Consider the following 22,183-nt stretch of genomic DNA (forward strand, 5'->3'; position numbering starts at 1 on the left):
AGATATCGGTTATAATGGTGGTGAAAGCACACAGTGTGTTGGTGTTATTGCAACGGACGCATAGGGCCTAATTTGCGGTTTGTAAAATAAATCTTATTTAATCTCACTATAAAATTACAGTTTACTTTTTTTTTTCCAAGCGCTCCTATAGCTTGTCTACATTAGCAATGATTCCGTATCATATACCTTTACTATATTATTACCAGGACTATGTGCACTCACGTCTGTACCTCGTCTTGTCATCATCTTGGGTCCCTGGCCATCGGGTGTATACGATTGTCGAAGATAAGATCGTTCGGCCTGTATACTAGTATCATACGTAGGCCTTACCAGTATGTATCTGATCCTGATGCACGCGACTAAAGGACTAAAGCAACATTAACTGAAACAACAGAGAACAAAATAATAATGAGCGCCGCTATGCGATTCATTCGCTGCCCGCATTCGAGGTATAAATTTTGATATAGGAACCACGAATAGCACAACGAACAAACAGTGCGTATAACATAGAATACTCTATAGAGTCCTCGAATCCCAATTGCGAAACTTATATCAATTTAAGCTACTTCATTTTTTGATTAACCCGTTCTATGTCAATGATTCAAATGTGGACACATTTCACGCACAAACCTATGAACAGGTAATAAAGTGGCACGCATGCAGAGGGTTAAACTTTCGGAATAACGAACTGTAAACCCGGTCAGCAAATAATATTATGCGCATCAAGCGTATACGTTCAAGTCGAGATTCTTCGGCTGTGTGTGTACTTGACTAGAGATGGTGATAAAGCTTTAGGTACACAATAGTTCTCGAATACAAAGTGTAATCATATCGGGACCGGGTCAATACTACAATCCATAGTAATCTTGCATGTGCTGCCGGGTATATCAAAAACGGAAGAGGCCAATGACAGAATCATGTCAGACGAGCAGGCAAAAACACAGACGACCAAACCCGGCGGGGATTCGGTCTTCGGTCAAATAATACGAAAAGAGATTCCAGCTAAAATTCTCTATGAAGATGATAATGTAAGTGAATTCAATAATCCTCGAAGTATTGAAGAGGCATGATTACAATATGATGCGCCAACTTATGGTTGGCATATGATCTCTGAGTGCAGTGTTAATTGTTGTCCATACCTTTGTGCGGCGACTGGTTGTCGGTAATACGGCCCCGCAGTCACTAGTGTGATAAAAACGTGTTCACCATCATTTTCCATTAATGTCTCCTCGTGCAAGTTATTGAGGTACTTGTAGTAGTGCACGGTCATAAGTGTGTGGAGTTGGTATATCGTATTCTTTTATTAGGCTCTCCGAACGTGTGTGTGTGTGTGTGTGTGTGTGTGTGTGTGTGTGTGTGTGTGTGTGTTTGTGTGTGTGTGTTGGAAGGGGTATTCAGTGATATTTTGCATTATTTTTTTATCAAAAATTTATTCTCTAGTGATTGGTTAAAGGAAAGAGCTTCACGTGATTATAGATATTTCAGCTAGTTATTTATCAGAATGTTGGCATGTTTGACACTCCATTGAGTAGGCATATGACTGTTTGCAAAATCACGTCACTTCTATGACGGCATTTTTCAAATACATGTAGTACAATACTATTTGCAAAATGATGCCACAATGCAATTCTGCAATGTGCACAGCTTTGTACCATCAGTCTGCAATATTGTGAATAAAATTTCTGACATCACAAAGCGATTCTGACATCGCGCGCTGCATCGTACCGTCACTCTTATTGTGACGTTACAAAGCAATTTTGACAGAGCGCACTGCATCGTTCCGTCACTCTGTGAAATGTAACATTTTCGAACAAAACCATAACATCACAAAGCAGTCTGCTTCTTACGATCAGTGTATACCTTTACAACATCGCATCCATTACACGACTTCTCACCTAGCCTTTTCCCCCCATTTCTCCCGTTTTGATAGCTTTGATCCAAAATATAACCCAAATATACTTTGATTAATTTAGAGTTTCTGCATGGTTAAAATTATAGTCCTTGGTGCATGCCTCCAAAAGAACTCTCTACTCTGGGGCTTCACTCCTCAGTGAATAATTCCTTAGGAGTCACCTCTGCCCAAAGTTTTAACCAGAAACTGTCAGTGCAAAGTATATTTTGTATATTGCATTATATAGAGAGAGCACTTAAGGCTATGTAGCTACTCCAGTGACGATTGCTAAAGTCTCATTGCGTGAAATTGCGTGAAAGTGTGAAAATGTAAATTCCATCCCCGTTAGGTGAAGTCATCGTTTGTGCGCAAACATTGACAATGTTCACATGAACCCTTTTTGGACTTCAGCAGTTTGTTTTCAACCATCTCCTCTTTGTGCGGGCTCCAAATGTAAATACTTGCTTCAGCGCAACCCCGGCGCCGCCGATGAGAGCGCTCCCCTTTGATATTTTGTTCTTTTTGAAGAAAAGTATGCATGAAATCACACGATGATCCTTATCATCCGACTGTACTGGTACCAGATATTATTAGGCCGTATTAACCCCCTCCCCCCTAAATACGGAATTCCAGGATCCGCCCTCTTATTATCATTTCAATGATCAAGTGTTCTGCTTTCTCATTACCGTAGATTTCACACAGATTTGAGTAATAAACAAGCAATCATGCATGTATAGTCTTGCCTCTACCACATATTAGTGGTGATTAGCGTGTTACACCACGTACACTCCTGCAATTAACATACCCCGCAGGAAACTTCCACACAAATTGCACTCGACTGCAGTGACACTGGTATAAAACACCTTTAGTAGAGATACCAGTATTGTAATCGCTATAAAAGAGATTATCGATTGAGCATTGCATCGAAAATACACTGAGCTGAGAGGTTTCTTTCTCTTTCACTGATAAACAAGTGGGGGCAACGTGAAATTCATTGAAATTTGTCCATACTTAGGAGAGTGCTCATTCAAATAAAATCCTCTTTTGCTGCATAGGCGCCGGAAGTGGGGGGGGGCAGGGGGGGGGGGGGGGGGGCGGCCGCCCCCCCCCCCATCCAAAAAGTGGGGGGGGGGGGGGCAAAACGCATTTTTGCCCCCCCCCCCCCCAAAAAAAAAAAAAATAATAATAATAAAAATAAATGAATAAACAAAGAAAATAAAATAGATATGTATATATATATGAATAAAAGGGAAAAATATGGCTACAAACGGCAGCTTTTGGACTGTAAAATGTCAAAATTTTCAAGCTCGCTCGCTTCGCTCGCTCGCATCCAGCAGTTGAGCCCGGTGCGCCTTCCCCTTAATTTCTAAAGCGAAAAACATAGCTCCGACGGCAGTTGTTGGACTCTAGAATGTCAAAATTTTCAAGCTCGCTCGCTTTGAATCGTTATGAGATTCTCTTAATGTTGCTGACAGTAATTGCCAGTAGTTGCGCCCGATGCCCCCACCCCTTAATTTCCAAAGCGAAAGATCATAAAATATAGCTACAAACGGGAGTTTTTGGCATTGAATCGTTATGCCACTCTCCTAACGTTGCTGCCAGTAATTGCCAGCAGTTGCGCCCGATGCCCCCCCCCCTTAATTTCCAAAGCGAAAGATATAGCTACAAACGGGAGTTTTTGGACTGTAACATGTCAAAATTTTCAAGCTCGCTCGCTTCGCTCGCTCGCATTGAATCGTTATGCCACTCTCCTAACGTTACTGCCAGTAATTGCCAGCAGTTGCGCCCGATGCCCCCCCCCCCTTAATTTCCAAAGCGAAAGATAAACGGGAGTTTTTGGACTGTAAAATGTCAAAATTCTCAAGCTCGCTCGCTTTGCTCGCTCGCATTGAATCGTTATGCCATTCTCCTAATGTTGCTGCCAATAATTGCCAGCAGTTGCGCCCGATGCGCCGCTCCATTAATTTCCAAAGTGAAAGATATACTGTAGCTACAAACCCCTTTTTGGGACTGTAGAATGTCAAAATTTTCAAGCTTGCTCGCTTCGCTCGCTCGCATTGAATTGTTATGCCATTTTCCTAATGTTGCTGCCAATAATTGCCAGCAGTTGCGCCCGATGCGCTCCCATTTATTTCCAAAACGAAATATATAACTACAAAACTCCAGTTTTGGAACTGCAGAATATCAAAATTTTCAAGCTCGCTCGCTCGCATTTTATTGTTATGCCATTCACCTTATGTTGCTGACAGTATATAATTTGTCGATCGTTTCACACCGTCATTCCATAATCCATGTAAGGAAAACTTACAATGTTCCTCAATGACTGCGTTGTTGAATGTATATCACATTCCGTAATGTATTGTAGTCCCATTATTGCTCACGCACACACGCACAAGCATACAGACCGTCAAAATTACTTTATGGTTCCCCCCATGTTTCGACCCACCGTACGCCACTTTACACACACACACATATATACATATATATATATATATATATATATATATATATATATATATATATATAATAGATGTGTGTGCGTGTGCGTGTGTGTGTGTGTGTATGTGTATATTGTGTAACATATGCATGGTCTAATCTTGAGCCCCCTCCAATGTTTGCCCCCCAATCCAAAACTGCTTCCGGCGCGCCTGTTTTGCTGTAATACTTTTTCTTCACAGACAATTGCGATCAGGAACAGAAACCCTCGCGCTCCAAGCCACTTCCTCGTCATCCCAAAGACTCCAATCACTGGGATCTCAGCAGCTAAGAAGGAGCATATTCCGGTTGGTTCTTTTTTTTTCGGGGGGGGGGGGGGGAGGGGGATGTTCATTCTTTGTTACAAGGAATTTGGCTTTGATATTTTAATGTAATTTGATGCTATACCGAGATAACAATGAATTTCAGCAGTGCTCACGTAATAGCCCTCTTTAAAAGATGCTGTCCATTACGGAGATGCAAATACGTAATTATAATGGCAAATGTTATAGTTGCCTTTTGATTTTTGTTGTTTTTTTCAGTATGTTCTATCGTGATGAAAATGGGCTAGTGATACATGTCATATCTGTAAGTACTTAATATTGATTTGTGTTATAGCATTTCTCTCCTGAACGACTGATATTAACTAGAAAGAAAGACAAACATTCCTCTATCAAATAATTCTTGCATCAATCTCATGCGAAGCAGTTCGGTGCCTGTTGAATCATGATAATAATATATACTTTAGTAGGCTTAATTCTAAGCGAAAAAACAACAACAACAAACAAACACGAATATTTTTATGCATTTCAGGTTCGGAACAAAAAAATGTCAGTGCTTAATATGTCACTAAGGAGAAAAAAGATATCAGCTGTAAAAAAAAAGTAAATTGTCAAAGATAAGAAATATTGTCAAGGGTGAAAATGTCAGGGGTGAATTATATTGCGGAATATGCCACAGGTATTATGTGTCATGGCAAAAAACATCAAAAGTAAATGTACGAGGAAACACTGTCACAGGTATAATGAATGTCAGGGGTAAAATGTCATGCATGGCTAAATATGTCATGGGAAAATTTCATCGGCCTTCTTTTGTTGATAATGTCAAGAGCAAATGTTTCAGGAGAAAGGCATGAAGAGTAATATTTATGGTGACAAAAGGTGTCAGGGGTAGATATGTAACATAAAAAATATCAGGATAAATATCCAGGGCAATAATGTTGGGGGAGTTTAATGACATATGAAAGGCGAAGTATGTGAGGTGAAATGTCTCGGGTAAAAATGTCAGGGGTATAAAGTCGAGGGCTAATATGTCCGGGAAAATATTAAAAGTAAAAATTAAATGTAAGGGGTGAAACGTTATGGAAATTATCAGGGGTAAATAATATGTCGAGGAAAAATGTCCCTTTCAAATACATTAGTGGAAAAATATCAAGAGTAAAAATAATGTCGGGCTAAAAATGTCCAGGAAAAGAATATCATGGGTAATTATGCCAGATGTAAAATGACAAGGCCTCTCCTCATAAATTATCAATAAGCACGCTCCACGAGTCGGAGCGTTGTCTATGATACATTCCAAATATTTTTGTCCAGTATCATTAGACTGGCACACATTGATTCGTTTATGTAATTTCTCAAATCTGACCTTATCGGCCAATTTCAAAAATCTGTCATGAGAAATATTAACATGATAATAATAATAATAATGATAATAATAATAATAAAGGACATTTATATTGCGCAGCTACTATAATAATATACTCTACTGCGCATTACAAAATGACATGCATACAGGAAATTCAAACAGAAAATACATTACTTCAAGAGATGACTTTTTAACCTGGCCTTAAACTCATTGATTGTAACTGCTTGTCTTACAAACAAAGGGAGATTATTCCATAATTTTGGTGCAGCGTACAAAAATGCCCTGTCACCAAGAGTAACTTTTGATTTCCCCAGTGGATATTTCAATAATGTTTGATCCCGTGAACTTCGAAGATGATAAAATGTTTGAAATGATGTTTTTAACTCTACAAGTTCCTGGTGCTGGTGCTGAATAGCTCTATATACAATTAGCAGAGTTTTAAATATGATTCTCTGCTTTACAGGCAACTAATGCAATGCACGTAGTAATGGACGACAATGAGAAAAACGAGGAGAATTACAAACTAATCTAGCACATGCATTTTGCACCCTTTGTAGTTTACCTAATTGATTATCAGGTATTAATAAGCCATAAAATAAACTGTTACAATAATCCAATCTGCTTGTGACAAACGCATGGATGATTTTTTCAGTACTTTCCCGCGTCAAATGCTTCCGAATATGTGCAATATTAAACAAATTATAAAATGAATTTTTACATACTTCAGAGATATGTCTGTCAAAAGCTAGGCGTGAATCAAACCACACTCCCAGATTCCGTGCTGAATCAACAGGATAAATATCAATATCAATCACTTTCAGGCTTTCAGTGCGTAGTTTTGAAACTTGCTGTTGAGTGCCACATATTACAAATTTGATTTTCTTATCATTAAGTAGAATATTGTTGGATAATAACCATCTGTGAAGATGCACAATACATCGCTCTATAATGGGCACAGAATAATTCTCATCTGCTGCAGTAGGTGAAAAAGATATGTACAGCTGTGTATCATCCGCATAGGTATGACACATTACTTCTGGGAAATTGTGTTGGATTTCATGGAACAACCTACTAGCATACAAAGTAAAGAGAAGGGGACCCAGGCAGGAGCCTTGGGGCACACCCCAGGGTACATCAAACTCCTTGGACATACTGGAATCGACCTGAACCCTCTGTCTCCTATGACATTCAAATAGGACTCAAACCATGACAATGCCCTGTCAGTTATTCCAAAATGTGTTTGGAGAACATTCACAAGAATGTCGTGTCTAATTAAATCAAAAGCTGCACTCATGTCCAGTAGAACCAAAAATACCACCTGTTGCTTATTCATTGCTAACAGCAAATCATTTTTCACCTTTAATGGGGCTGTTTCTGTGCTGTGGTTTTGTCTATATGCTGACTGCATTGGTGGTAGTAAATCATTGGTTACAAGATGTTGCTGAATTTGACCTTCTTCTGCTGCTTCAACCAGTTTGGACACATAATATTGCAAATTACTAACGGGTCTACAATTTGAAAACTGTAAATCTGCACCGGGCTTTTTCAATAATGGTCTAACTATAGCCAACTTCCAATTATGTCAGAGACAGGATGATAATTTTTGTAAGAACTGGCAATAAGATATCAATGTTCCTTACAACCAGCTTTGTGGGTATTGGATCCAATATACATGTCTTCTTGTTTAACTTCAGAACCAACATTTGCACATCATGTGCACATAACGGAGAAAACTGTGACAACTTATTTTGAACTTCTGAATAAGAAGATTGGTTGGGGAATCCATCTGCTATTTTCGACTGAATGTCTTCACACATTTTCACTACTTTCTGCTCAAAATACATACCCAACTCATTTACAAAATTTTCAGTATCAATGTGTGGTGGTAAATCAACTATGGACTTCTTCATAATATTTAACAAAGACTTTGCAATATGAAACAACTTTTTCTGATCAGCAGCATTCTCAGTTATGCATTCATTATAATAATCTTGTCTAGCACGATTCATTAAAGACAAAGTCATATTCCGTATACTCTTATAATCATCATGATCACATTTGTTGTGGCTCTTCATCCACTTCTTTTCTGCTTTACGTCTCTTTCGTTTCATTTGCCAAATGTCTTCATTGAACCAAGGTGTTTTGGGCCTCTCACTCATATTTTGTTACAAATGGTGCATGTTTATCAAGAACAGATGTCAAAGAGTTTTCATATAATGAGACCAATTCATCTAAATCATCACACATGCAAGTACTGAGATCGCTTGCTCTCAAATCATTCTGAAAAGTGTCAAAATCAATTGATGCAATTTTACGACACATAACTTTCTTTACTTTTACTGATGGTTTTTGTGTTCTCACTGACACATGACTGACATATGATCGGAAACCAGTGAATCAGCCCAAGGCTTTCCAACAACTATGTCATCTAAACTTCTACTGATGATAAGATCTAAAGTATGACCATGAGTATGAGTACTGACATCTACATGCTGTATACAGCTAACAGACTCAAGCAATTCTCGGAGAGCTATCGCATCCAAATTATCATTCACATCGACATGAACATTGAAATCACCTGTTACTATAAAAGGGATTTTACAAAAGAGGTGTGGTTGCAGAAACTCACTGAACTCATGCAAGAAAACTCCAAATGAAATTCGGTGTTGTTCAGAATAAGGTGGTCTGTACAAATTGATAATTCTTAACTGAAAAGAGTTGATAGTGATATTATGTCATGTCTCTTATATTATGTCATGCTATTATAGCATGTCTCCTCCATTTCCTGCAACTTTAGTTTTGATTCAATATTCTCTTGCTTTTTTTCATGCGTATTATTGTTAACTTCATGTATTTTTCTTTGTTACGACATTGTATTGATGTTGTGTTATTTTGTGCATGAAAATGTTGTTGGAAATGAAATAAATGAAATGAAATGAAATGAAAAATTATGCACACTGAATTCAAATGATTGTTTTTCACCGTCATCTACTTTCTTAACGTGCAAACAATCTCTATACATCAATGCTGTACCACCTCCCCGACGGCCTGTTCTAGGCCTGTGACTGAATTTGTAACCGGTAGGAACAACATCACCAATAATAGCCGAATCTTTGTCGGTGAGCCAAGTTTCTGTGAAAGCATACAAATCTGCCTTACTATCAATAATCAAACACTGCGATTGACTTATTGCGCAGGGAACGCACATTGAGAGAGCATCATTATAGCTTGAAATAACTTGCAAAAGAAGACTGAGGAATAATCTTAGTCAGATTACTGAACTGCCTATTTTTTTATGATGCTTGACACAACGCCTTGATGAAGTGATAACAGAGATTGGAGTATCTTTGGGAGGATTACATGTAAGTTGAGCAGCAGAATGTGTGATGTTAGTGCTACTGCTGAAAGAACTAGTTGGACTAGGAGCTGTACCCCGTTGGTGGCGCCAACTTCTGGTTTTTGCCCCACCTCGCTTGCTTCGCCTTGTGGGTTTTATGCAATTCAATCCAAGTGTCTTGATTGTAGCATACACATGTTTAGGCAGGAGATAAGTACTTCCATGCTGCAGCTCCAATAAATCTTGCGAAGTATATTGTGATTGACATAATGATTTGCATGTTGATTCCCTGTTGAATTCATACTCATCAGGACCTGGGTTAGGGTGTACATCACCATCCCTCAGCAGCTGACATTAGAAGGTCGCTGACCCATTCGCATAATAGGCAATTCTTCTTTGAAGAAACTGTTTCCTTGTGAATGGCTGCTGCACAATGTGATGCAAGGATGGGAAATTAGCACATTCCCCTTCCACATTCAACAAGGCTAAAATGCCAAGGGTAGCAACCAAAACAGGATGAATAGGACTCATTGTCAGAAGACCAGACTGATGCTTTTATTCCACAGGTGCTTGTGTTGTAGGTCCAAACAATGCATGGCCAGGTACTGGAGGAGCTGTTGCAGGTTCTGCAGCTAAACATGGCTCCAGTACAAACTCAAAGAAACTGACGTGGTTCACAAATAAAGTTTCTTCAAAATTCTCTTCCATTTAATGCAGATATGTCTTCTAATAAGTCCTGCAGAATCTCTGAGCTTAGTTCTTCAAGATGATACAACTTTAAAACAAAGGCCAGGTCAATAAATCACTCACGATCAATGCTGAATGGAGAGCACAGAGGAGAGCTGCATCATGCGCTCAATCCATGGTCAACATATTTGACTTAGATTTGTTTATACCAAACATTATGAAAATAAAAAAAATCTCATTACTCTTTGGCTTTATCTCTCGTAATTGAGTTTCATTTTTTCTACACACAATATGACTGTTTAAAAAATGAAATAAGATTCGTTATTTCTATAAGGGTCGTTATTCTGAAACACACAAACTCCCTATAATACCTTGAGATTTGCTAATCCAAACACTTGTAGCGTGTGCCATTCCGAAGGTTTGTTAATCCGAAAATGAAATAAGATTCGTTATTTCGAAGGTACGTTAACCCATAAATCAAATAAGGTTTGTTATTCCGAAGGTTCGTTAATTCGAAGCTTCCTTAGTCGGAAATGAGATTCGTTATTTCGAAGGTCTGTTAATCCGAAATGAAATGAGTTTCGTTATTTAGAAAGGTTACAGTGGTCAAGCCGGAAATGAAATAAAGTTCGTTATTCCGAAGGTTTTTGGCTTTATACCTCTCAGGATCACGTAGTTTTGAAATACGTGTATACATGTATACTTTTCTCCATTCATGTACTATTACTGCCTACAAGTTTACTTTCCACTTGACTATTTTTTAAGAAAAGAAAAAAGAAAGAAATTGACGTGGCAGGTGAAACAGACGCTTCCGCCAATGGTGGACAATGTTACAGCATATATATATATTTTGTTGTCGATTTTTTCATCCTTGTTTCTGACACAGTCATATATAGCTCTGCCATATCAGCAATTTAAGTTTGTTCTAGACATAATCAATTTTGTTTTTTTCTGTCTTTCTTTTGCCTATCACTGCGGGCATTTTTGCTTTAGACATTCTATCTCCTGACAGTTTTCCAGCTGACATTAATTTACCCCGGACAATTTTACCAATGACGTATTTACCCCTGACATTTTTACTTGGCACCGATTTTAAAGAGTGAAGGAAATGCTCTAAAACATTTAAAAAAAAAACATTCCTTGACATCACTTGAAACACTTGACAATTATCTAAGAATTAGTTTTCATAAATACACTTGTACATTTTAAAGCCTGATGTAACTTTATAAAATCAACGTGAGATGAATAAAGCAGTAACATTAGTATAATAAAATTACCAAGAATAAAATATGAAGGGGTATGGTGGAGGATATAGTGTTATGCAAAATTATGATGTTATTTTGTACCACATACAGGCTGCATGTTTGTACATTCATTTGTCGTGATTGTTAATTCTTGTTTGTTCTTGTAATATTTTAATTCAAGATACTTGGTGAGATGATGTACACGGCCAAGAAGGTGGCGGAGCAAGAAGGTCTCTCTGAAGGCTACCGCCTGGTAGTGAATGACGGCGATCATGGCTGCCAGTCGGTCTACCACATCCACATGCATGTGATTGGTGGCAAACAGCTGTCCTGGCCCCCAGGCACTGATTAAGTTTTTAAAAGGGTGAAAAAGTTGTCTAGTTCTTACAAAAGGTCTCAAGAGAGAATCTACTCCTTTCTTGGATACAAATAGATATAAAAAGTATGTCACATCTGGAAATTTGCGCAAGGGTGTCATCGGGTTAATGCATTTGTAACAAAATCATGTATATAGGTAAGTAGAGTGTGAACTGCAATATGACTGACAGTGCTCAACTATTATATGTGTGTGTATATATATATATATATATATGTATATACGTGTATGTATAACCATAATCACTGATTTTTCTTCTTGCCGATTGTTAACCTCTCGAATAAAGGAATCTATCAAGAAAGGTATAATTTATTCAGACTTGATGGTATCATTATAATCAGTAAGATACAGTATTCGACGATTTTTTTTTTCTTTTAAATCTGTATTTATATGCCTGGCTGGTACTATAGATGAATGCTATACAAACTAAAACTTAATGTTCAAACTGTGTGGCCTGTTCACATTTGCTGTGTATAAGGGGGATCAGTTTTTCGATATCAGGTAAAGCTACATTTTATATAGCAAGCAGTGTTAGGTTGAGATCATTGATGCGCTGTAAATTGATAAAGGTTGCTATGTCTTTGGAGTAATAATGGTGATAATGCCGGAAGATAATTATGTGAAATCGACTTGTTGCTCCCAGTAACAATCATTTCAAAGATGTATTCAATGAAATATACTATTAATCATGTACTAAAATAATGTTATCAAGGACTTGTCCGTTGAGATAGACCTATATTATGCAGTAAATTGACAAGTTGTCTGAATAATGGAATGGAATAGTAATAATGCCCTGGGTTACATGAGAAATGACTGAGTACCTTCTTCAATTTGAAAAAGATTTGCAAAAAAAAAAGAGAAAAGAAATAGTACTGTATTAAAAGAAACTGAAAATATGTTACGAATCAAGAAAGTATACTACTCATGGAGAGAATGGATGGATATATCAGACAAGTTTGAAATGAAACTGGGGAATATGACAGGGCTGCCTCTTTTCTACATTATAATCTATAAACTTACAATATTGTATATAGGCTAGGTGAAGTATACGGTCTTTAAGATAAAGTGGAACAGTCACATGAAGAGTATTACTTTTTTTAGCAAATGAGGCCATACAGAGGGGCTGCAAAATGCCACGGTTAATGACACTTATCTTTTTTGGTTACAGCTCTTTATTCCGAAGGTTCGTTATTCCGAAGGCTCTTTATTCCTAAGATTCGTTATTCCTAAGGTTCATTGTTCCGAATTTCATTTACGGATTAACCAGTCTTCGGAATAACGAACCTTCGGAATAACGCCACAAATTTTCTGATTAACGAACCCTTTTTCATTTTCGGATTAACGAACCTCTAGGTATAGGGACTTTGCGTGTTTCGGATTAACGACCCTTCGGAATAACGAAACTTCGGAATAACGAACAGATCCATCTTTTTGTGTGTGTGTGTCAATTCAGCAGAGTCCGCCATATCACAAAGATGAATTTTACACAGGGAAGTCAAACACTTTCGGCGGATTGCTGAACCAACTCAAAATGTGATGCAAAAGCAGTAACAGTGTCAATTCAAGAGTACAGTGTAACTGTGACCTTGTAAAATACTTGAACATAATCCTCTAACAAAGAACTTGCAGAATCTAAACAATTCAACTGGTTTTCAAAATTAGAAGAGGTGAAACTCATGTCAAGCTTTTGTAAAATTAGAAATCTAACAATGTGTATGGAAAAGTGGTAATTATCACATATCATTGATAATTTCACTGTTGTTGTTTATGTATCTTTAGTGCTTTACCCTTCCAGGGGAAAAAAAAATATTACTGGCACAATATATTGAATAAAATTGTTTACAGATTTCTTTGAAATTCTAAGCGAAAAAAGGTGAGGAGATCTATTTCACTAAATCCCATCGAAAGAGGGTTTCTTTTTTTTTTGTACGTTTCATTTACATGTTTAATTTGATGTATTTGTCTATATTTGTCGTGTTCTCAATTCAGACGATTTGTTAGTGGAGTAATTTTTTTTTTTTAACTCAAAAGGTGTGGATGGAACTTACATCAGAAGTGAATATAGACGGTCATGAAAACGTTCATCAAATTGTGATGATAATTCGTATGTAACAAAGAGCAATGAATATACATATGAATCACCCATAACAAAATCGAAACAATTTTGCAATAGCCATGTACCAGTAAAAGAAAAGTTATAGATGTATAATAATACTTTGGTAAAAAAAATCATCAAACATTGATTTCGATTGGAATACTTATTGTTTTGAAAAGAATTATCGAAAACTGAAAAACAGCAAAGTATTTTATGGCTCTCTTTGTGTATGTATTCATTCAAATTGTGTTATGAAGTGATTGCAATCATTGACATAATGTTTGCAAATGAATGAATAAAGTATCCCTCCATAGAGGGAAAATGATATGAATAATATGCACAAGATTTATTCAGTTGGTCATCCTGTTTCCTATTATGTGTTAGATTTTATTACAAAATTTGAATTAAAGCATAAAAACAGAGCGGTTTCTTTTTTTCTAATATCACCATATTGATTTATATGGGTGTACAGGAATATTTAGAACATGTAGAAGATGAGATTATCTCTGGGTTATTGTCATCCCGAACATCTACCATACGGGCAGCAGATGGAGGGTGTGGAAGGGGAATCCCCTTCCCAGACGAGTGAGCATTAGCTTTGTTATAGAATTGAAGTTCAACCGTCTCACGGTCTGGTGCACACTTTGGATGGAATATTAGAAAATTTTGAGTGAAAAAAAGAGACGATAAGTCGCATGGTTATTCATTCAAATTACTAGAAGCAAAAACAAACGAAATTCTCTGTTGTGTAATTCTTTCATTTATTTTGACTGATCAAAGTTTTTGAAAAATCTTCAGCGCAGCGGCCATGCAGACGGAGGACTGGGGTGGGAGGGGGATGTCTGCTGCGCATTATTTAGACTTGAAATTGTAGGATCTGGTGTACACTTTTGAGGGAATTGGTTATCTATTCAAATGAAAAACGAAACAAAAATAAACTAAATTCTATGATTGGTGAGTGATTTTCTCATTACCGCTCAATTTTTTTTTCTGAAAATATAATATCTGCGTCGATAAAGAAAAAAAAAGGGGGAAAATTTTGCGGATGGGGTAATTAGCGGCCCTCACCCGTGCTGCGTATGACCAGGTGGTATGACCAAAGGGAGGGGATTTCTTTTAACTTAAAAACTCGATTTTGTTTAGGCGAGCCCTGCCTGCTAAGGAGGGGGGTGGGATGGAGGGTCCGAACCCCGCCCAAGGAAAACACGAATCGCAGTCGTTAGGCCTACAGACAAGAAACCGTTGTAGACAGGTTAGATGGTCATTGTGATGAACCATTGCGGCACCATAGATTTAACGTATATTATAAACACACCTAGGTGAAGTATTTTGTGTTACCTAATTGCCCTGCATTTTTCATTGTCACATGACGTGTGGTCGATACAAAGTCAGGTTATCGTTGTGGTTGCCAAAGCAGGTTTGTTATTTATGCTAAACGTGGTACAATTCGTTGTTCTGAAAGTTCGTTTTTCCGAAGATTTGTTTTTCCGAAAGTTTGTTATTCCGAAGGTTTGTTAATCCAAAAAAGAAATGAAGTTTGTTGTTCGGAAGTTTCGTCAATCCGTAGCAACATGAAAAATATGAAAGGCTCGTCTGAATCCCATGGGTTCGTTCAGTTTACGCACCATCTTTTCATTTTCAGATTAACGAACATTCGTCCGTGTTCGTATAAACAAACATTCGGAATAACGAACCTCATTTCATTTTAGGATGACGGAACCTTTGGAATAACAACTCTTCGGAATAATTCATTCCACAAAACTGTTGGTATTAACGAACCCTGTTCCATTTTCGGATTAATGAACATCTAGGTATAAAGGTGTATTTCGGAATAACTAACCTTATTTAACTCTCTGTTTAACAAACCTTCGGAATATAACGAACATAACCTAAAAATGATGAGACAGAGATGATTAGGGTCTTAGAAATAATGCATGTATCACTTTTCAAAATTAACGTTTTTTATTCATGTTTACATTCGCGCTTTTATGATAATCTAACACTAACATAAACAATAAACATGTGTCAAAATTACTTTATATTTAGATATTTAAACCTGATAGTGTTTTACAGTCTTAAAAAATGTAATAAAAGTGCATGAAGAGTGGATTTGCAGGTAGTACGATTTCCGGTATGTGTTTGTTGCCGTACTATTGGGCCTCATCTACAATGTTGTATATAAGATACCACAACTGACCTACAATTTGGCCGCAACTGACCAACAATTTGGCCGATTCAATCAAAGTTTCTGACCATCCCCGCAGCAACGGAGACATCAGTTCCTGGGGGAGATGGCCTTCGGAGATGGCACTGTTGTTTTGTTGTTGCTATACGGATTATTACATTAGTATCGCCAACAGAGTTATTCACCCTTTTGAAGCAATTCCAGTTGTTGTAATGATTACTACTTGAACTCCCTTTGTTATATGGCATGCACTCACACATATCTTAATTTATACGTCTCGACTTCACTTCGGGGGTCCCTGTACTGGGCAGACAGATTCGATCCTTGTGGATCGGATCATTCCTCCTTGACCTCACGTCGTTTTTTGTTGTTAATTTTTTTTCTTCTTCTTTTTTCCGTTCAGATATATTTTGATATGTTTTGATATTGTTATTATCTCTGTCGACCCCCTTCAGGGGTATGAGAGTACAACACATGTTCAAAAGTATAATACAATGGCTATACATAGTTACAATACACAGAATATAATACTGTGATAAAAACTGGCAAGTACAAATAAAATACTGTAGGCTACAAACTACTGAACGTATACGAAATGATGGCTACAGATCTAGGATATCACGTGGTTTGGTTTGTCTACCACTACGAGTAACTACGCTTTTAAAATACACGTTATATACAGGATCAGGACTAAGCCTGTTTGCCTTTGGAATCAATTCAAAATGCTGGATTATAATTTGTATGAAACGCACAAGATTCTTTAAATGCTTAAAACTGAATCTGTTAAATATACTTTCCATATGCAATGTACTGGGGTTGCCTTTGGACAATTGACAACCTAAATGTTTCTGCCTTTCTTCCATAAAAAGGGCAAACAAAAATGTAGTGAAATTCATCCCCTCTAACTTTTAATTCACAACATGGGCATTCAATATCACTGTCCTCTACATTTATTTGTTTTAAACCTCCCATTATTGATTGGTAAACGGTGTGATCTACATCTAAAACGACATAGCAAAATTGCATCCCCGTCTACTAAGTGTTAACAAATAATTTTAGAACAATATATCTGTCTTGAAAATTCGATAATTAATACAAACACTATTAGACCATATTTTTGACATAATATCCTGCTTAGCAATATCAGTTAATCTAAGCTTGAGAGCGTTAATGATCCAGGTATCACTGAGCCCTTCTCCTTGTCGCTGCCACGGACATATTATATTGTCATGTCCTAGACCAGCATTATTTAAAATACTTTCTATGTATGACAGTAATTTTGACAACATGGGGGTGTTCTTGCGATTTTCAATTGACCTTAAAATATTATATAGTCTGAATGTATATTTACAATGACTTCCCTTTACTATCTTTAACCAAAAACCTATCATTCTACACTTAATGTGAACTTCAATATTATGTACGGCCTGTCTCACCATAAACCATACAATCAGGTGTACATTTATTTACCTAAAGGCGGTGTCACACGGGTCCTGTCCGGGCAAGCTACGCGGGCTTGTGGCGAGGAGGTAGTTTAAAGCACGTAGAAGATTTTCCGCGGGCGGACAAGAATGTTTGCAATTTTCGCACTTGTTTCTTACTTATTATATCCCTCATGTAAAGCTTCTTGCCATAGGATTGTACAGAGCACGAACATGGTGTAGTTTTACTAGCTAGCTACGAGCAGCTGGATGCGGTGCAATTGGTTACTAGCCAGCGTGATATAGTACTTTTGGGAATCCACGATTTGCACCCATCGTGATCGTGTGATCGATATCTACATTTCTCACTTAACAATGTACGCAGTGCGCGTAGTAGCGATACTTTTAAGCGACAGTCCTGTGGCTTGTAGCTAGCTAGCTAGCGCTAAGAGAGCGCGCGGTGTGATGTGCGACAGCATTACAGAAATCTGTGTGGTGCGATGGCGTGGCCGGTCGGTGTGTAACGTGTGGACGTGTGATACGTGATCAATGCATTCAGCTCAATTGACAAAGTGACTGCTTCCAGTAACGGAAGAATGATCGCAGGAGGACACCATATCAGGTACGAATTAGGAATAAATTAAAACCGATTTTGAAGATGATCTGGGTAACGAAGTCGCTTTAGGCCTACTTCTAACGTAGTCCTGGACCTCGATCTTTCGGAGTTTTGCACGCTGTAGTGTAGCTCGTGTGTAGGAATCAACAACAGCGCAGCGGTGTCGTTCGCTACGCGCTGCACGCACTGCTGCTGCACTGCTACAGCCTAACGTTAGATTTATCTTTCACGAAACCTGCACACTTTTCCAAAAGGGAACCGTCATTACTCTAGTAAAATGCTCGAGAGGGATATAAAACAAATATCGACTGCTTTCTTTCGGGCCATGGTAAAACTATTTGACCTCGGTGATGTCTCAACAGTGCCATGTCCCTCGACTTCGTCTCGGGACATAGCACTGAACATTGAGACATCACCTCGGTGCAAATAGTTTTACCATCTCCCTCTGCAGCAGTCGATATTTGTATACTAGACGCGTGCTACTTAGCTTCTATTATAAAATGGGTTCAAGAATGTAGCCAATAGGAAGCGCTGAAATGAGTCACATGTGCTTTGGTTACTCAGTCCCATTGCACTGCGTGTTAAATTCTATTGCCGATGGTCTGTGCGCGCGGCGCGGCTCCTTTGAATTGCATGCATACGCGCTGTCAATCCTGTAAACAACTTCTACCACTAGTTCGGGCTGCCGGCCGGCCGGCCGGCCTTTCTTCCCTTGTGCATAACAATGTGTGGCGTGTACGCACCGTACCACGTATAGCGTATCATACGTACAGTGTACATACAGTAGACCAAGCGTTGTGGGACCGGACGCGTACATGGAGTCACTTTGAAGGGCAAATCCAACGATTTAGAAGGTTAATTCTCACGCCGTTTTCAGAGTATGTTGTCTAGTAGGCCTATATGAGGAGTCTATATCAAGTCTTTAAGGTAAAGGGTGCATATTCTATGTAAAATAAGTAAGTTTTCATGCGGGAACTTAAGTGTCCGGAAACCCAACCCCCCATCATACTTGTATGTGCGGGATTTCCGAGTGCGACGTGCGTAAATGTTTGGGACGAACATCTTCGGACGTCTTGACCACAAAGGTACGTGAAAAACGTTGAAAAATGCTGTTAGTTTTCGAATTTTCGACCCATTTTATGAAACAAATGATGCACAGGATTATTTCGTGGCGTTAGTGGAGGCGTATAGCTCACTCTCGGGTATTTACAATGTAGTGCAACATGCACTCGGCTTCGCCTCGTCACGTGCATGTTTCACAATTGTAAATACCCTCGAGTGCACTATACGCCTACACTAACGCACTCTATCCTGTGCATCATTTGTATACTTGCGTGCGTTCCGTGTGACTCGCGTGAGAGCTTTGAAACCGATCCATTTTCTGTTACGAGCGACTTACGGGGATTGCGAAGTACCTGCTTTGGAGTTGCCTGTGAGGTGCTACCGGTAAGGGTTTCCTACTTGTGTTCTGCGCGTACCTCTACGGGCAACTCCCGTGACTCTTCCGGAACAAGTTTTGAGCATGCTCAAGGCCTTGTCGTACCGTATCTGGGGAAGTTTTGCGGCTTTACTTGCGGGGAAACAAATTTGCTACCCGGAGCTCTCCGCAGTTGGCCCGAACTTGACAGTACCTAGCACTTATCTCGTCCTTAGTTGCCCGAAGGTGCGCACGCTAGTCCAATTTTCCCGCAGCAAAGTTTTGAGCATGACCAAAACTATTTCCGGATGAGTCGCGAGGATTGCCCGAAGAGTTCCACGCAGAACACCCGTAGGAGGGCCGTAGTCGCCGCAATTCACAGGCATTTGACCCACTTGAAGTAGGTAAGTTGCCCGCTGATCTATGCCTATGTGAAGGGAGTGCGTGCCATTTGTGGGCTCATTCTCTTCTTTGTCCTCTGTCCTCTGTGGCGTCGAGGACTACCTGGTCCCTTTCGGACAGGACCTCATCCGCCGAATGGACTTCAGCAGCAATTTGATGCATTTGCTGTGAATCTTCCGGGCTTTGTGGCTGTCCATCCACTGGACGTTCTCTGCCCTTGTACACTTTCCGTCTACGGGGCCATCTTCACTTCTTGAAAACTAGTTGACAAATGATTGTTTGCCCATCCACTCGAACCAGCCTATTGTTCAGACTAGCACTCACCTCGCAGGCGACACGCAGTTGTGGCGCAGGTACTTCGCAGAGCCCGTATGTCGCCCGTAACTGACATAAAAGAAGCTATCACGAAGCTATCACGTGACACCCACGCGCCTAACATGCAGTTCAACGGAATACACGCAAGAAGGACTTAGGTATCACGCGTTTATCATGTAATACCCACGCCAAACTTGCCCTAAACCTTGTCCGGCCGCAGAAATTATTCTGCGTGCTGAAAAATCCCCATACGCAATAAGCCCGCTTAGCTGGTGTGACAGGGCCTTTTTTGGCAGCGGGTAAATAGAGCCAGCGTGCGCACCTCCGGGTAACTACTTTTGAGATACATGCTAAGTACTGTCATGTGCGGGTCATCTGCGGGGACCTCCGGATAGCAAAAATGTTCTTCGGAAGTCGCACGCAAGGCTGGTGTGACACGGCCTTTAAGGATGGATCTTAAGAATTTCCGATGGAAAATTTCAATTTGACTCAAATTTTCAAAGCCCCATATACCTCACATCCATACATAATACTGGAAGAACTAAATGGTCAAATAACTCACATTGAATATCTAGCGGTAAACTTACTCTTTGTGCTTTAAATGATAGCGAGGAAAGGGCTTTCCTAGCTTGGATCACTTGCTTAGAAATTGCCTTGTTGAGACTCCCATTGTAATTAAGCTTCACTCCTAGATATACAAAATCATGGACAACATCAACGGTATCATTTTCATACCATGGGGTAATTGCGAACCTTTCCCCTATAAAATATTATTATCTTTGTTTTACTTGACCAATGTATTAACACACAATTTCCATTCCTTGCAGTATGATGACAGGGCATGTAAGGCTGACTGAAGTTCTGAACTCTCTGCCAATATGAGAGTGTCATCTGCATACAATAATGAATACAAATTTATAGGAATGTCAGCGTCTGTCACATAATCAAGATGGGCTGAGCAAACCTCATCGCATAGATAGCGGAGTCCTTTAAATTTGCTTTGAATATACCTAACAAAATCATTGAGATAAATTGCAAACAGCATGCAGGGGAGATAAGTTATCACCTTGCCTTACCCCAATATCACATGGGAATGGTTCTGAAGTAATACCAGCAGCTGACACACATGCAGGACTTGGCAGAATTATACATGTTTTTGATTACTGAGAACACTTTGCCTTTTACTCCTGATTGGACTAGCTTGTACCAAAGGGACATCCGATCAACCGTGTCGAATTAAAAGCTTGTTTGAAATCTATGAAGGCACAATAAATCCTCTTCCTACCAGATAGGAATATATCTAAACAGTGCCTTCATTGCAAAAATATGGTCCATCGTAGAATAACCGGCTCGAAAACCTGCCTGTTCCTCACCGAGCTCTGATTTATCTTGAAAAAACAGTGTAATCCTCCGATTCGATATTGAAGTAAATCGTTTCCCTAGGCAGCTTAGGAGGGTTATACCGCGGTAATTATCTGGATCCGTATCTGAACCTTTATTTTTGAAAATATGAACAATTAGACCAACACTCCAGTCATGGGGCACTATTCCACTTCTTAACACAATATTAAAAATTTTGGTTATTACTTCAATAGCCATAACCGATGAATTTTTTAAACACTCATTTCTAATTTGGTCTGTACCACATGCCTTATTATTTTTCAATTTTTTAATCATGGTAACAACCTCCTCAGTAGTGATGGGTGCATTCAATTCATCATCAATTGTCAAATCTGCTTCTGTCTCATGCTGGGTTTGTACATTCTCTCTAGGCTGAACTGCATTCAAGCCCTGGAAGTGACGCACAAAATCAAGTAGAGAAACCTTATTGGTTTTTGTCTTTTTTGAGTCACTGCTCAAAATTTTCCAGAATTCCTGAGGCTGGGATTTTTTTTTTTTTTTTGATATTCTGAGACTATTATGAAGAGATCTATTTAGTAAATTCCTCTTTTTCCTAAGCAACTTCTTATATACTCCTGATGCTTTAGCAAGATACACTCCTGATGCTTTAGCAAGATCCACTTTAATGTCTTCTCTCTCTTGACCTTGCATACCTTTTCTTTTACGCTTCAGTCTAT

The 22,183-nt window shown here is 38.9% G+C and overlaps 1 protein-coding gene and 1 pseudogene across 1 annotated transcript; one reads left to right on the forward strand and one right to left on the reverse strand.

Annotated features, from left to right (window-relative positions):
• The first annotated feature begins 849 nt into the window (after window positions 1-849).
• On the forward strand, window positions 850-11,818 carry LOC139711746 (uncharacterized). The gene is made up of 3 exons (XM_071623600.1): window positions 850-1,028; window positions 4,570-4,674; window positions 11,460-11,818. Exons 1-3 carry the CDS (start codon window positions 918-920, stop codon window positions 11,628-11,630), a joined length of 387 nt encoding a protein of 128 aa, XP_071479701.1. The 5' UTR covers window positions 850-917; the 3' UTR covers window positions 11,631-11,818.
• A 4,718-nt stretch (window positions 11,819-16,536) lies between these two features.
• Window positions 16,537-21,341, reverse strand: LOC139711728 (uncharacterized; annotated as a pseudogene).
• Window positions 21,342-22,183: the final 842 nt, after the last annotated feature.

The sequence above is a fragment of the Diadema antillarum genome, unplaced genomic scaffold (assembly GCF_040938485.1).
Source record: "Diadema antillarum isolate AM-2024a unplaced genomic scaffold, OU_Dant_1.0 seq00001698_RagTag, whole genome shotgun sequence".
In the NCBI taxonomy this organism is placed as follows: Eukaryota; Metazoa; Echinodermata; class Echinoidea; order Diadematoida; family Diadematidae; genus Diadema; species Diadema antillarum.